At 40.1% G+C, this 16719-nt stretch overlaps 1 protein-coding gene across 1 annotated transcript; it reads right to left on the bottom strand.

Annotated features, from left to right (window-relative positions):
- Nucleotides 1–9364: 9364 nt before the first annotated feature.
- LOC149265996 (uncharacterized) lies at nt 9365–14859 on the bottom strand. The gene is made up of 3 exons (XM_089406731.1): nt 14297–14859; nt 13673–14167; nt 9365–13580 (listed from the first exon to the last, which is right to left on the bottom strand). Exons 1-3 carry the CDS (start codon nt 14857–14859, stop codon nt 9365–9367), a joined length of 5274 nt encoding a protein of 1757 aa, XP_089262857.1.
- Between the last annotated feature and the right edge of the window lie 1860 nt (nt 14860–16719).

Below are 16719 nucleotides of genomic sequence, written 5' to 3'. Positions count from 1 at the left end.
ATTAAATTCATATGAGAATATGGATCAATTACAATGACAAATTCAATCGTGAAGCACCACCTGCATTGCAATATTGATGTCATGTTCATTGACCTACTTTGACCGACAATTAGCCAAAATAGGCCTTTGTTATCCTCCTATTTCCTTGTGCAATCCTTGAGGAAACTAGCCCCTAAAAAATAAGAGAATTCCCTATTTACTTGCACAATTGCTAGAAGAGTTGATCACCTTCTCTATGCAAAACTATGTACAGTAAATCAATATATAATTGATAATTACAATGCATTGAAATATGTAACTAGGTTTGGTCTTCATATTGATATATGTAATTGCGATTTTATGTATTTAGTGAAAATAGAAAAATAAATTTATTATTGTTATTCTTGAGGCATGGGTTTCATTCTCAAGGGAGATTTATTTTTAGGTCAACCACCCATTGATTGCTTCTAGAGCTTGTCATTGAGTCTACAAGTCAATTTATCATTGTCATGTATGAAAGACCCTTTTGGGCATGTTACATATTGTAAAGAAAATTTATTTGAGTCAAAAGAAAGTCAAAATACCCTCCAAGACCTCCTCATGGTGCAAAGATCAAGTCGACCTACATGAAGGGACAAGTCGACCTAAAGATAACAATTTGTATCCCTCAAAAGCCTATAAATAAGAAGGAACTCAACCTCATTTGGACACACTCAAGAAATTTCGATCTCCTCAAGATAGAAGCTGGAAAAGGACAAAGAAGAAGAAGAAGAACAACAACAAAGTTTTGGGCCTCTCTCTCCCTCTTTTGTTAGGGTTTCTACAGTTACTGGGCATGACAAAATTCTGAAGTTGCATTGAAACTTTGAAATTGCATGAAGCTGTGAAGTTGCATCAAAGCTGTGAAGTTGCATTAAAGTTGTGATGTTGCATTGAAGTTGTATCGAAGTTGTGAAGTTGCATCAAAGTTGTGAAGCTGCATCAACATTGTGAAGCTGCAGCTAGGTCGAAGCTGTGAAAGGTCAAAACTGTGAATATGCTGGAGAGGTTGAAGTTGCAGTAGAATTTGCTGATCGAAGTTGTAGAAGAATTTGTTGGGTAGAAAGATTTGTTGGAGGTCGAAATTGCAGAAGTTGCTAAGGAACCGTTAGAAGGAAAGGTCGAAAAGGGACTTGGCCTTGGAGGGTCTTCGTCAAGGGTCATTTGTGTTGGAATTCGCCAAATGAAGATTCTATAAAAAGAGAAGAATTATTGTGGGTTTTCCTCTCAAGTGGAGAGGTTTTGGCCTTGGTTGCTCACCTATATCTTATGTCCTTTTGTCTCACTGTTCTTCATGGTTTGGTAGTTGTTTGATGAAAAGAACACAATAATAATTAAGGTGAAAAATAATCTAATCAAGATAAGAAAAATTCATCACAAGCAATTATCAAAGTAAGAGGAATCACATAATCTAGCTGCTCCTAGATTCCTCAACATAATGTGCATTTTCCTCCACTCCAACTAGGCAATTCAAATTCCATGCGTGACTGGGATTATTTTTAGTAAATTGATCAGTTAACTGAGAGATCAGTGAGTTAACAACTATTATAACTACTCAACTAAACTCAGATAATGGCTAGAGCTCATATAACTAAGTTTAGTAACAATAAATCCACTAGATTGTTAGATTTTAGCAATCAACCCATGCACAACTCTACTTCTAGCCTACAAAATCGAATTTACTGATTTAACTAGGAGACAAGGTCATGTCACTCCAACTAAATGTAATACAAGTCATCCTACTGGTGTGGAAAATCAAATTTGTCCATTTGACTAAGGCACAAGTCAAATCAGTGAGTTAACAACTATTATAACTACTCAACTAAACTCAAATAATGGCCAGAGCTCATATAACTAAGTTTACGTAACAATAAATCCTCTAGATTGTTAGATTTTAGCAATCAACCCATGCACAACTCTACTTCTAGCATACAAAATCGAATTTACTGATTTAACTAGGAGACAAGGTCATGTCACTCCAACTAAATGTAATACAAGTCATCCTACTGATGTGGAAAATCAAATTTGTCCATTTGACTAAGGCACAAGTCAAATGAAGCCTTTTCTTGCTACAATTCTAACACTTATACCAACTAAGAAGTTTATGGCTGGAACTTGGGCCATGAGAAATATGTTCATCCTTCAATTCCATGGTTTTCATAAGGGATTGCTCCCTTCCTGCACTATACGCCATTCACAAGGGAGAGCTAACATGTTCTGGCTAAGACAGTTCTAAAAATGTATGGATTCGTGCCATAGTCCCAACATGGCCATTAGAGTTTGCTAACTCACCCACTAGTGTTATCCCTCCTAAACTTATGTTAGATTTACTCTCTTCGGTTTCACAGTGTCTGTAGTGGAGAGTACTGGTCAAGGACTTGTCCATACAGGCCAACGACATATATATATCTAGTCCCTCAAGGATCTATAGTTCCTAGGATCACCAAGATGTTAACGGGATCTAATAGATATCGACATAGTGATCTACAGGTCTCATTCAAGGACCCAATAAGTGTCGTAGGAAGATAATATGAATCACATGGTGCCAAAAGGACCGCAAGGAGATCAACACTCCTCAAAGGAACATGAAATCCATCCTTTAGGTCTGAATTCAAGCAAGAGCCTTATGAAAAGGCACATAATAGATAAAATTGAAAACTTACAAGCACTTCATTTTTTGGGATAGGGAATTCCAAGCATAGTTGCATTGATGGTTGTTAGTTACCTTCTGCTACGGTCTTGGTGACTCTTGAAGGACCTCCAATGCTCACAACGCACACCACAACGCAACCTAGGGTCTGCAATAGGCATACATGTAATTATGTGCACCTACCTGGGCACTACCTGTATGATAGGCAAAGAATCAGAGTTTGTAATGGGTTCCTAGGAAACTTGGCTATTTGCAAGGACTCGCTAGTAATTTATCCTCGACAAGATTCCAACCACATTCAACACAAGACTATAACCAGTCATTCAAGGTTATAACCAAACTCAATAAGACACGCTTTACACAACCCAACAAACAAATATATTAGACCAAGTGCTAAGTAACATCAAGATGTGCATCACAGAGGACTCAAAGAAGTCCCTCATATGACATCCCAGATTAATGAGAACAAGGAAGGAGGAAAACCCTTAGCATTATCACATTTTAATGTAAGCCATGTCAATGTAGGTTATCATCAATGTAATCATTGTGTTGTAACGAGAAGAAGATCTCATACTAAATATTACTGTAATAAAATCAAGCTTCTTTAGGCCATTTCAATGCCTTTTAAACATTGCACAATATGTTAATCAATTTTTGTAATACTAGCAATGCAGTCATTTATTTTCACAACAACAACAATTCAAGCCAAAGACGTATTACACATTCATTATCAGAAAACATACTTAAGAAACACTTGTCTTTTAAGTCTCTAGGCAACTGAGTATGGGACTAGGATTGTCCACCCAACCGTAGATAATTGCAACCAGTTCTCTCTTGTAGCTATCACCCTCGAGCCAGATTCCAGAGATTAAGGGGCCTTTTGCTCAAGGGATGAACCATAACCTACAGATGCTCTAGGGATTCCAGAGGACTCTCCACCTCCACCCTTCAACTGAGTCAACTATTGCCTAGGGAATCGAGAGACTCACTGTCTCCAGCTTTCAAACTCAACACCATGGTTCCACCAAGGTTAGGGTACCCCAGAACCATAAAAAATCAAACAAACAACAAAGAAAACATCCATAAGTCCTTTAGGAATTTTCCAAAGAATCATTCCTTCATCGCAACCCTTCGAGTTTTTTTAGAATAACCACCTCACCCTCTGGTTACTGGGGACTCAAGAGACAATTTCCTCCCCACCTGGAATGATCTTCTTCCATAATTATTGCCAACAAAAAAACTATTTGTCCTCTTCTGAGCTACTTCCTTTTTTTGTTCTCTTCCAGCAAGCTGCTCACGCCTACTTTTTTGCTGCTCTTTTCCATCCAGAGCTTCCCTCTCACTTTGTCCCTGTTCCTTCTTTCCCTCATCTGCCACTGTCTCATACCCTATTGTTTGAATATGTTCCTTCCCTTCTCATCTACAATGGTTCTTCACTTGTTGTTCGACAAGCGATGTAGGAACTTCTTAACCTGTGGGGTTGTGTGACATCTCCCTATTCCCTTTTTTGTTGATTGCAGTCAAACCGCCCACTATCTTGCATGCTCTGGCATAACCTCTTGAGCGGATTTGTCCTCCTAATTTTTTTGTGTGTTCTCCTTTGAGTGGATTTTCTGTCAAGGGAGCATGGTTCATATCCTCTCGTCCTACCTCCTCTTTAATAATATGCTCCAAGTTAATTAAAATGCATACATACCAGCCTTCTTGGCTATCATAGAAATTTAAAATCCCTAGCAATTACACTCCTCAACCTCTAGAATCTATATCCCTTAACTTAGCCCATAATTCATTTTATGAAAATATTTATATTACAAAATGAGGTTAAGTAATTAGGGCTATCACAACCACTTTTTTAGCAAATCATGCATTGGTTTACTCATTTCTTTCATATTGCTTTTGATCACATCTACAAGTCAAGAAACATAGAATCAAATGCTCCCTCGAAAGATGGACTAGAGATGAGTCAAGGCTAGTGGAAAACCACATAATACAAATACGGGCAACACACAAAAATTTTCCTTGACCTTTGGGAGTGACTAGTTATCCTTTTCTTTATACACTTTTTGAATCATCATACATACCTATTTTTTAATGTTATGTTACCATTTTTGGTAAATTTTGTAAAATATTTGTTCATGCAGGAGGCATCTTTAGCTGCCATATCATATTTTTACTCCAAATATTGGAGGAACGTTATATATATATATATATATATTAAAAAATTTGAGGAAGTGGAAAATGGTACAGTCTCTCCTTTTTGTCAAATGGAAAATAATATTTTATAACCTTGGAAACTTAATGAAGTTGAAAAAGCTACACGAATACCAAGAGCGTATGCTATTGCAATTTTATTTCTATATAAATATAATTGTAGCCTTTTTGTTCAGAGAAAAAAGAAAAAAGAAAAAAGCAAGTAGAAACAACAACATAATCATTGCCAAAACTACAATGATAGCCCAATAGAAAATGCAAAAAGTATACCAAATTATTGCTTCCAAAAAAGCATGTCTAGACTACTTCACCAAAACATAAATAACATTTATAATATGAGATACAACCGCAACCACAAGATATTTATAGAGCTCCCAAACATATCCAAGACATCTCTCATTAAAGTCAAAGAAGAGAAGTCTCATTAGAAATTTTATATTTTTTCAAAGAAACAGGTAGGAATTTTTATTAAAAAAATTGGTTGCTAGGCCAAAAACTTTACATATTCCATCTTCCTTGAAGGTTTGAAATTGAGCAGGGGGCTTCAATCCAAACCCTTAAACGAGTTCCCCATGACACAAAACTTTTAGACCCTTTCCAACTAAAAATTCTCCAAAAAACTCCTAAGATCCAGACACATTTACATTCCATTATTCACTACTTTTGTTTTGACTTAGTCTAACTGCTTGTTTTTCTTGGTGGACTTCCTTTTCCTTTCTTCCCAACTTGAGTCTAGCCCGTGTTTTCTTCTATTTTCGACATATCATTCTTTGGCAAGTGAAATTTGGATTCTTCCTCATTTGCCTGATCTGCCTAAGAAGATGCTTTTCCAATAAGAATACTTGTGGATTCAAGAGGGGATCTGTTTTCCATGAGGATTTGTTGCTTTTCTACTTTTGTTGAGTTTGGAGGATCCTCTTTAGAATTTGGTATTTCTTGCTTGGCTTTGTAAATGTTAATGTAATTTTTTTGTTGTATTTGCTTCCTTCTTGTCTTTTAATCCTTTCTTATCTTGAAGCACGTTCTCTTCAAATATCATATACTAAACACCCTAAACTCCTTCCCACCATTTGGGCCTTTGAATTTTTGTTCCTATCTTTTATGTTCTATAAATGTTTGGGGTAGTTTTTAATTCAATGGCCTGTTTCATAGCATGCTCTGCACTAAAAATAGATATTCTCATTGTCGAGCTTTTGGACCCAAACATAGTTTGGAGTTGTAAGATTAATCTCCATGGGAAAAACCTTGTTGAAGTCCATATCCACACATATTTGGGCATAAGAAGTCTTGAAACATTTTGCAGTTTCAGGACAACGACAATAAAACTGTTGAAATGCATTCCCAATAGAGGAGAGGGACAAAAGACCCCAAAATTGCCATGGAAGGTTCAAAATCCTTACCCAAACTAGAGTCGTAGAGATTGATGTAGTTACTGGATTAAAAGTGGGATTCTGGGGTTGGATGAAGAGACCAACACTATCTTAGAACCACCGCCCAACTTTGCAAATGGCCTTATTGTCCTATATGTTATGAAAAGCCACAATAAAAAACCCAAGCCAAAGGGTAAATATTTAATTCATTTGTTGAAAGGGGTTTCCAAGTTTCAGAGATGTATTTGTGCAGATAAGCCAACCACATCCAAAACCCATTAAACCTGCAAACCAAACCTTGCTTCGATTTTTTTTTCACAACTGATAGCTTCCTCATCCACAAGAACATTGAGGGAAGGAATTTTTTGAACCACCAGAAGATCATAACCAAATTTCAACATGGAATTGTATGAAATCGAAGAAGAGCTTGCTAGACTAGCAGCCATACCTGCAAAAGAAACTATATTTTTTGTCGGATCACTGGAATTTTCCATTACAAAAGAGATCTGCAAAATATTCATGCAAAAAAAGCATAGAATGGACGGTTAGTGCAAAAACCTAGCCGCCACGAGGGTTTCAATGCTCCATCCATTAGAATTTCTCCCACAGATCACAAGATATTATATATTTTAAATATTATTTTAAATTCAATATAATTTTAATTTTAATATGATGCTATTATATCCATCTTAATATTCAGGCAACATGTATTCAATTACAGATTTGCTTGAGATTTGGCATGAAAATAATTTAATGTTGAATATATTCAATTACAAATGTGTTTGAGATTGGGCATCAAAACAATTCAATTTCGAATAAAACATGTTTTATATAAATTAAAACTCAATTATATTCATGTATTCAATTCAAATGTGTTTGATATTTGGGATGAAATCCTTTTCTATATTCATGCAACCTTGTGCATGAATTCCTTGGGCATGGTTGGAATTTAGACAAGGAAGAGCCCTCACAGTTATGTGTTATACATTTAGTCCATAAGTAGAAACAACAACATAATCATTGACAAAACTCCCATGATATCCCAACAGAAAATGGAAAAGGTTACTAATTTCTTGCTTCCAAAAGAACATGCCAAGATTACATCAACAACAAAAAATAACATTTAAAATTTGAGATACAACCTCACCCACAAGGTATTTATAGAGTTCCCAAACACATCTTATATATCTCTCATTCAACTACAAAGGAGAGAAGTCTTCCACTTCAATCCATGCCTAGTAAATCTCAAGAAATATGGAACACAAGGGGAAACCCTCTTTAACCCTAATGGTACTGAATAAATCAGACATCCCATGAACTATGCGAAGATGACCAAGGATCGACCCATATAGACACATGATGGTAGTTAGTAGGGTCTAGGAGATTCCAATGTGGCTAAGCATATGTAATAAAGATTCTTAGAGGAGAGGGTCCATTTTTTTTTAAAATTCCATACAACAACAATAAAATTTCAAAGAATAATGTCGTGCCTCCTTAATGATGGACCTAAGTGTAAATATGTGGTCAAGATCTAAGGCATCTCTACTCAAGCTCACAAGAGAACTTCACACAAAGAATAATAGCATAGAGTTTCAAGAACATGTGGCCCACCATGAATGTTTTGTAGTTGTTGGAACCTTAGTTGGGGCCCAATTTGTGTATCTAGTAAATAAAGTGATGTAACCTTGCTGATGGAAAACCTATATAGAGCACACGTTTGAAGAGATCAACCAAGTAAGAAACCAAAACATGAAAATTACATTTAAAGAAATTGGCCTGAAAACCTTCCTCATTTGTTGCTTTTCTATTATTCATCATCCAAATGACCTTTCTAATGTCCATGTCTGAGAATAAGAACCATGAAGAGGGAGGAGAGGTAACTTGAATTTGGGGCTACCCAGGAATATCATAGAGAGTTTCAAACATTTGTTTCTCATGACATAAAATTATGAAATGAGACTTCCCAAAGCTACCATCCTGGAAACCAAAAGCAATCAAAGGATAGATAATAAACTCAAAATATTGGGCATTAGAAATAAAAAAGAAATTGGTAGGGGCTCATTTTCTTTTCCTGTATGAGTAAAATAAAATGGTTATTAATTGTTTTGGTTACAATAGAACAATACACCAAGTATAAGTATTGGCCTTGCCAATTCACTAAGTTAATAGAGATTTGGATGTGTTCTAGGAAAGACGCTAATTTGAACATTATCTCAAATCGAAAGGGTCGAGACCCAAATTCTGCTAGGATCATGTGCCAAGGGAATATCTACTTGCATTAAATGATGCACTAGTATAGAAGGGTCTGGACTCTCTTAGCTACGGCCCAATTAAACTGAAGTAATGAATGTAGAAATTCCTTGTAGATTCAAACTACATATGTAATTCGCTAAAATAAAAGACTTGAATCTACTATACTCATCAACTAAAACAATTAATCGATTGAGAAATCATGAAGCGTACAATAGAAAGAATTCAATCAACACATTACACAATGATTTCCTAGGGAAATCCACAACTAAAAACCCCTACTATGTGTATATTGCATTAGTCATCAAATATGAGAATATTACAATGCTTTGCTCAAGCTCGAGTAACCTTTGCACTATCTCTATATGTCTCACATCTTCCTAGACAAGCCTAGGACAATACTTAGCCAATTTCCAATCCTTCCAAGCTCCTATTCCTTGTGTTGTTTCCTTGGGAATTAACCCCTATTAATTAGGGAAATTCCTCAATTGGAATTGTGCAATCCATCGTAGGCCTTCCTGTGACTGCATGCACCACCTGTACAATTTGGATGATTATAGAACTGATAATAGGTTGCCCTTGAACTCCAATCTCAACTTGGTAACTCTCAAATCTAACATGCATGAGTTATTTATGGTTGTATCATCAGTTAACTGTTTGAACACATGAAGCAACACCCCATTGTCTAACCTCCTACTAGTTCTTCCATCAGTTGGAACTAGTTTAACTAACTTTTTTTTTTTTTTTTTTAACTAAAACGGTTGTATATTTTATTTATATGTTAAAAACAGAGAGGGACTTTGCCGAGGCAGCCCTGCTTACATGGCTGTAATCCTACTTTTGCTGCCTTAGGAAAGAGGCAGTTTCACAAATTATGATAAAGACTTTCCCCATTTACATTTAAGATTCCTTTGATGAGAGTGCTGCCTAAGTTCGCCATGCGATCTGCTTCCTTGTTGGAATTTCTGAGAATATGATAAAATTTGTATGAATCAAAACTCTGTAGAACCATCTTCAGTCTGTCCATTATTTTGTTGAGCCCAGCATTGTTGAAGTATTCCTCTTTGATTAGTTTTTTGATTAAAATTTCTGAGTCTCCGAAAACTTGAATATCTTTGGCTCTTTTCTCTCTGGCAATGTGGCAGGCCTTAAGCAGCCCCAGAATCTCCGCTTGGTTGTTTGTTTTCTCTCCGAGGCCCCATGCAAAAGAAACAGTGGAGAGCCCTTCCGTGAAGTAGATGATCCCACCAGCACCTGCGGCTCCAGGATTCCCTTTGGACGCTCCATCAAAGAAAATAGTAGTTACATTTTGTGCCCTCCACCAGCTTTGAAAGATGTCATCAGTCTCTCTTTTTCTCCAATCCGGGTTTGCTTTCAGGGGTGAGATTCTATACTTTCGGGGATGCGGATCTAGAGCAAGCCACCTTTTTTCTTCTGGCCTGAGCAGGGGGTCTTCTTTGGAATATTGCTGCTGAGCCGCTTCCAGTAGAAGGGCCTTAGCTTTTGCAGCAACTTGAGATGGGGAGTTCTGCACGTCTTTGAAAACCTGCTGATTTCTAGTTAACCACAGCTGCCAGCATACAAATTTGGGCAGCGCTATCCAAATCCTACGCCAAAAGGACTTGGGGGGGATGCTTTTGGGGTATCTAGCACACCAAGACGCAAACAGATCCGAGACAGAGATTTGCTGAGGGAGAGAGATCTGGAATTCATGGAGAAGAAGCCCCCATACCTCCTTGGCAAAGGCGCAGTCTAGAAACAAGTGCTGGGCAGTTTCTAATTGACATCTGCAGAGAGCGCATCTATGAGGCCCTTCAAACTTTCTTTTTGTCAGATTGTCCCCTGTCAATAACTTGTTGTGTACCAAGGTCCAAAAGAAAAAATTTATTTTTGGGAGAGCTAATGGCTCCCAAACCTGCTTCCAGAAGGCTGGAGTATGGTGGTTGTTCCTGTATCCCTGAAGAGTCCTATATCCCTCTGCTGAGGTATATACTCCAGACTTTCCCCATCCCCATCTATCCTTTTTGAATCTACTGACTGGGGTGGAATCTTCTAGCAGGTTCTCGAGCTGAATCAGTTGGTCCCTTAGGCGCTCTGGGACTCCATGGAAGTCCCATCTTAACCATTCTCCACGGTTGTCCCAGCTTGCCAGATCATAAACTCTGTTAACTCCTGCTCTTTCCAGCCAATTTCTGAGCTCTGTGATGTCCTCTCTTTCCGCCAACGGGTCTTTTCCCATAATTCGGTCTTTCCATAAATGTGTGGACTTACCATTTCCGGGAATTCTGTACATGTGTTTTTTGAAGAACTCGCTGCTCTTACAACAGAGCCTCCATACCTGCGAACTGGTCGCTGTAGACTGTAGTTGCATTTTCCTTAGCGCTTCTTTGTCTGTGTATTTTGAATGTAAAATTATGCTGATAGGATGTGAGGGGTCGCTGATTATTTTCCACAACAGTTTGCCGCCCAGCGATTTGTTGACAAGGGAGGGGTCCCGAATTTGAAGTCCGCCCTCATCTATTGGCCTCTTGACCGTGTCCCATTTAACTAAGTGCAACTTTTTATCGTTACCTTTCCCGCCTTGCCATAGGAAATTCCTGAGCAGGGTAGCAATCTGGTCCGTGACATATTTGGGGGCGAGGAGAAAGGCTGCCTGATAAATGGGTAGAGCTGACAGCTGCGATTTTATTAGAATGGATTTGCCGCCTTTTGTTAACCAATATCCTCCCCAGGCAGCGATTTTGGATTTAATTTTGCTGATTATATGAGTCCAAAGACACCTCTTGTTCACCCCTGAGGAAATGGGAAGACCAAGATATCTGAAGCTGTCCCATTTGGCCTGACCTTTGAACCCGAGGATCCTCGAAATATTGATGATCTCTTGCTGTTCAGCGTTCCAACTATAGATTTCGCTTTTGCTCTCGTTGATAAGAGCTCCAGTCACCCTGCAGTAACTCTTCAGTACATTGTCAAAGGCTTTCGCTATTCTGGTGGAAGCACCTCCAAGGAGCAGAGAATCATCCGCGAAGAGGGCATGATTTAGAGAAGTTGCTACATTCGAAGGTTTGAGCCCCGGGAGGGAGCCGACGGTTTTTTCAACTGCTAGCTTTCTACTGAGAGAGTCAGCCATGAGGATATACAGGAAGGGAGAGAGAGGGCATCCCTGCCTGATACCTCTCTGAGCTTGGAAGAAGTTGGTAGGGCGTCCATTGATGAGAGGGGCAATCCACGGGGATTCTATGCATGCTTTAATGAGCTGGACAAAGTGCTGAGAGAAACCAAAAGAAAGCAGGACTTTGCATAGGAACAAACGATTTACTCTATCGAATGCATTTGCCATATCGAGTTTGATCAACATACCTTTCTCACCCCGTTGTTTGCTTGAATGGATGGTCTCCTGAACCTGAATGACATTGTCCATAATATATCTGCCTTCCACAAATCCGCCTTGGTTGCTGGAAATCAACTTTTTGAGCAGAGGCTTGAGTCGATTTGCTAGGAGCTTGGCTATGATTTTGTAAGAAGCATTACACAGCGAGATAGGCCTGAATCTTGCAAAGGTATCTGGATTGGTTTCCTTTGGAATTAAAGCTAGATAGGTGGAGTTGATACCACCTCCTATTTTAGCTTTTCTCATAAAGCCTCTGATCATTTTGAGGAGATCAGTTTTGATAACTTCCCAACATGATTGATAAAAATGGATTGTGAATCCGTCGGGCCCAGGGGCCTTATCGGCTTCCATTGACCAGATAACTTGGATAACCTCCTCAATTGTGATTGGTCTGCATAGGTCTGTGTTTTCTTCAGCGTTAACAAGTTGGGGAATGTTAGAAAGAAAGTCAAAGATTTCCTCTTCCTCGCCTTGAATTCCTATGTTGTATAAATTCCTAAAGTGTGCTTCAGCAGCGCCTTTCACCTGATCGAACCCTTTGCAGACATGTCCCTCCGAGGTTTTAATTTCCGCTATATGGTTCCGGGACAGTCTAGCTCTGTATTGTCTGTGGAAGTAAGAAGTGTTCCGGTCCCCTGCCTTTAACCATAAACTTCTGGACTTTAATCTCCAGTATTCTTCTTCAGTTCGGAAGGCCTGGTAGGTGGATCGTTGCGTTTTGACTTCCTCATCCAGAAGCTCTGCTGTAATATCTTTATTCTCCATTTCCGTTTGCATTGAGTGCAGCCTCTGAACTGCCTCTTTTCTTTTGTTGGTTGGATTGGGGTCTGGCTTTTTTATCCACTCCTTCAACGCATATTTTGTTGCCTTCAGCTTCTGTTCCCAGATGTAGCTGGGGGAACCTGTGATGGGTTTGACCCATGCAGCTTTCACTGTCTCGATAAAACCCGGTTTCTCGATCCACAGTGGGCTGAATCGGAAGGGAATGGGGCCCAAATCTTCTTCATCTTCCAATAGAAGCTGTATTGGCTTATGGTCCGAAGTCAATTTGGGCAAGATTTTTGTGTTGGCGATTTTTTTATTCAACAAAAGGCCGCTTTGGACCAGAAATCTGTCCAGCCGGGCGGAGATTTGTTCCGACCCGACCCGGTTATTCGACCATGTATAAAGCCCATGGAGTGGAGGGAAGTCTAAGAGATCCCAGCTCTGTACGAGCTCCTCCACCGTGGCCAGCATGGAGTCTCTGGTACTGGAGCCTCCCCTCTTCTCCTTTGGCTTCAGAACTATGTTTAAGTCTCCTGCTATGATAATATTGTTTGGGGAATGCTGTTCTAGGTAAGTTGATAGAGAGTACCAGCATTCTCTTTTTTCTGCATAATTTACTGGAACATACAAATTGAAAAGAGAGACAGTCAACTTACTAACTTTGTGCGTCAATTCAGTGTATATCCAGTGCTGGGTTTCATGATAATTATTGAGCTGGAATGTGCTATCTGACCAAAGAGTAGCCAATCCTCCGGAGGTTCCCCTTGCGCTAACTGCCTTGCCTGTATTTTTATTCCATTTTAGCCTGCTGATATCAAGAAGGGAATGCCCTTCAATTTTGGTCTCTTGGAGCATGAGGATGTCTGAGGGTTCAGCTTTAAGAAGATCCTTGACTGCTTCTAGTTTTGCAGGGCTCCCCAGTCCTCTGCAATTCCAAGAGACAAACTTCATTATTTACCTAGTGGAGGGGTGGGACCTCCCTTGGAAGGTCTCGGCCTGGTATTCCGCCCAATGGACATTTCTATTGTGGCTTGGCTCCCTTGGGTTTTAAGTCTCTCAGCCTCTTCTTCTCTCATTTCTTTACGGGATTTTCTACCAGCTCTTTTAGTAGGACGCTCATAGGCTTCATCTTCCGATGATCCTGAACTTTCCATTGTTTTTTTCTTTGTTACTTCTGCATATGAAGGGTTGGGTGGGCTGCCCTGTGTGGCTTCAACCTGCTTTTCTTTCTCACTTTCTTTGCATGGAGGGGTGCTTTCTACATGCACCAGGTTTTCATACTCTGGATCTGTTGGGTTGATCTGTGTGCTTGTTGTCCCTTGTACATTTGCTTCCTCTTCTTGGATGGGTTTGGAGCTGCTTGGCATCCCTGTTGTCTTTCCTTTGCTGGGACCTTTTTTTGGGTGTGTTGTTTTCTGGACTAGAGTCCATTGTTCCTCTTTCTGTTTGTCTGTTTTCTCTTCTGTCTTCTTCTTGCAGTACTTCGCGAAGTGTCCGTGCTCGTGACAGTGTCTGCATTTGAACGGAAGCTGTTCATAGTCCAGTTCTTGGATATGCACCCAGCCTGCAACTGTTAGTTTGATTGCTTCCGGTAACCCCTCCTCCAGATCGACTTCAACACATATTCGAGCGCATGAATACTGATCTTTTCTTGCAGCTTTGTCAATGTATTTACCCAGTGCATTGCCGATGTTTTCAAGGGATTTTTGGTTCCAGCAGTGGAGAGGCAAGTGGGGGAGTCTCACCCATACCGGGACTGCTGAGGGGACATCCTGGGAGGGATCGAAGTCTGGGGACCATTTATTCAGATACAGGCCCTGCGGTCCCATAAAATATGGGCCATTTCTGAAGATTAAGCTTCTGTCTTCCGGGTTTTCAAACACAAAGACAAAGTATCCTTTCCCAACAAAGTAGCTTTTCACACCCTCCTTGATCAGGGGGCTCCAGTTTCTCTGTGTCCAATCTTCTACTGACTTTGGAGAAGGCCAGAGGCCTGTGAACTGGCCGATGAGACCTCTCTCTGCCAGGTTCAGTGCTGCTTTACACGTCTCTTCTTCTGAAAGGGCAACTGAGGGGATCTTGTCCATCCTCTTGATAAACTTTTGCTGAGCCACCGATGGGGCTCTCTTCGGGCAAGCTTCGATCAGTGCTTTGAATGCCAGGACCTCTGAAGGAGGGGGAGCCGAGCCCCCGTTGGAGTCCATGATCTCAGAAGAGCGCCTCAGGACTGAGCGCAGAGGCGCAGCAGCCTCAAGGGCGCGAGAAGAGTTCTCTGCGATCAGCAGGAAGAAGGACAGGCCCTCCGCGGCAGACAGGGGCCGAGGCGGCCGGCAGCCTCTTGCGCAGCGTCGGCTAGGTCAGGGCCGCAGCGCAAAAAAAATTGCCCATGATATTTTTTAGTTTAACTAACTTTAACTGTATTAAACTAAATTAATTAATTACAGCTCAAAACAAACTCAACCAAGGCTCCTATAAAGTAGGAGACACTCTACATGACTCAAGTTAGACCCTCAACATGAATTAACTAAGCCAACTAAGTCAAAATAGCTTAGTTAACTCGTACAAGTTGTTTTGTGATGTGGAATTACAATTTTTCTCCTAATTTAAAACAAGGGAAAAAGTTAAATCGGGATTTTTCTTGTTTCATTTTCAACACTCCCTCTCAACAAGAAAGGGATTCACATCTACCCCAATCTAGTACCTTTGGAATGTACTGCATGCAACACTTCTCACTATTTTTGTTGCTACTGCAACATCTGCAACTGAAAAGAATCTAAAAGTAAATAAAAATAATCATTGAATCAACCTACAACTATCTACTGGGAAAATTGTGTTTCTGCTGACTCTTCTACTGAGCCTCAGGCTCAGTTGTCAACAGTTCTCTGCACTACTCAGTATCTAACTAACATTGATCCTCTTGCTACTGAATATTTTGGCCCCGTGTAGGAAGGGTAATGATCCATGAGACAAAAAACACCTCAATGGACCCTGCCCAAATTTCTGCAACTCTTGAGACTATTGCTTCACATCTACCCACCTCTCACCTAGATGTATGGCTGCATGTGCTCCCTCTACCCACTTAGATCGAAATTCCCCCCTACTGGAGGTCTTTTCTTGAGTGGATGTTTCCACTCTGTCTCCTCTCTGCTTCTCCAATTGTGGTTGCTCCACAACTTGTTGAGGCTGCTTCTGAGGCTCCATTTTGAGAGGTAAATTATGCTCCCTCTCAACCACCAAGTCTCTAACCTTTTCCTTGCTCCTCAAGGCTTTTCATGCATCTTCTACCTCAAGTGCATACATGTTCTTGACTCACACACTGATATGCTTCACCTATCCCGTGGCGATGTGTTTAAGGAAAACCTTTCCTTTGCTAAATATCAAATTGTAGCCACGGTCTTCCAATATTGCGATGGAAAAATATTCTTCTTTAGGCTTAGTACATACATCACATCCTTGAGAGTAAGAGGGGAGACAGACTCCCTCTGAAAATTAACTATACTGATATTGGTTGCACTATACCTTCCGTCATCTCCAAACTCAATGTTCCGCTTGAGGTCTTTCTCCTCCAAATCACTGAAGAAATGTTTATTCCCGTCATATGGAACGAGGCACCATTTTCGAGATACCACATGCTTCCCATTATTGCTCTTTCCAAGCATGAAATGGGAGTAAAATCAAGCTTGAATTGTGAAGCTAGAGCTTCACCTGTTGCTGCTACTGCAGGCTCGTTCTTGCTTTCCTTCTTCTGTGTACATTTCATGGCATAATGATCGAATTCATGACAATGAAAGCACTTGATGTTGGACAAGTCCTTCTTCTTTCCCTCCTCACCTTGGGACTTCTTTCCCTTGGATTTCTTTCCTTTGTTGACTAATAAAAATTCCTCTTCCACTTTTTTGGATGAGGTACCATCTTGGTTGTCCCGCCTTATCTCTTCTTGCACCAAATCAGACCACAACCACTCCCACTTTGGTAGATGCTCCCTCCTATTTACGGAATCGTGGTAGTTGTGCCTGCTCTTGGGAAGGCCTAGAAGTGCTAGGCTAACCAGATCATCTTCAACA

Source organism: Pinus tabuliformis, chromosome 6 (genome assembly GCF_031772625.1).
Source record: "Pinus tabuliformis cultivar Carrire ecotype Pingquan chromosome 6, CPIR1, whole genome shotgun sequence".
NCBI classification, from domain to species: domain Eukaryota; kingdom Viridiplantae; phylum Streptophyta; class Pinopsida; order Pinales; family Pinaceae; genus Pinus; species Pinus tabuliformis.
Note: the sequence above shows the minus strand (reverse complement) of the source record. Positions and strands in the feature narration are given on the sequence as shown.

Bases quoted from the DNA above. Each gene is read 5' to 3' on its own strand.
- LOC149265996 (XM_089406731.1), bottom strand. From the start codon at position 14,859: ATGGACTCCAACGGGGGCTCGGCTCCCCCTCCTTCAGAGGTCCTGGCA. The intron at 14,168-14,296 runs GTATTCATGCGC...GTTCAAATGCAG, and splicing joins AAAGCTGCAAGAAAAGATCA to ACACTGTCACGAGCACGGAC. The intron at 13,581-13,672 runs GTCCATTGGGCG...TTGGAATTGCAG, and splicing joins AGCCAAGCCACAATAGAAAT to AGGACTGGGGAGCCCTGCAA.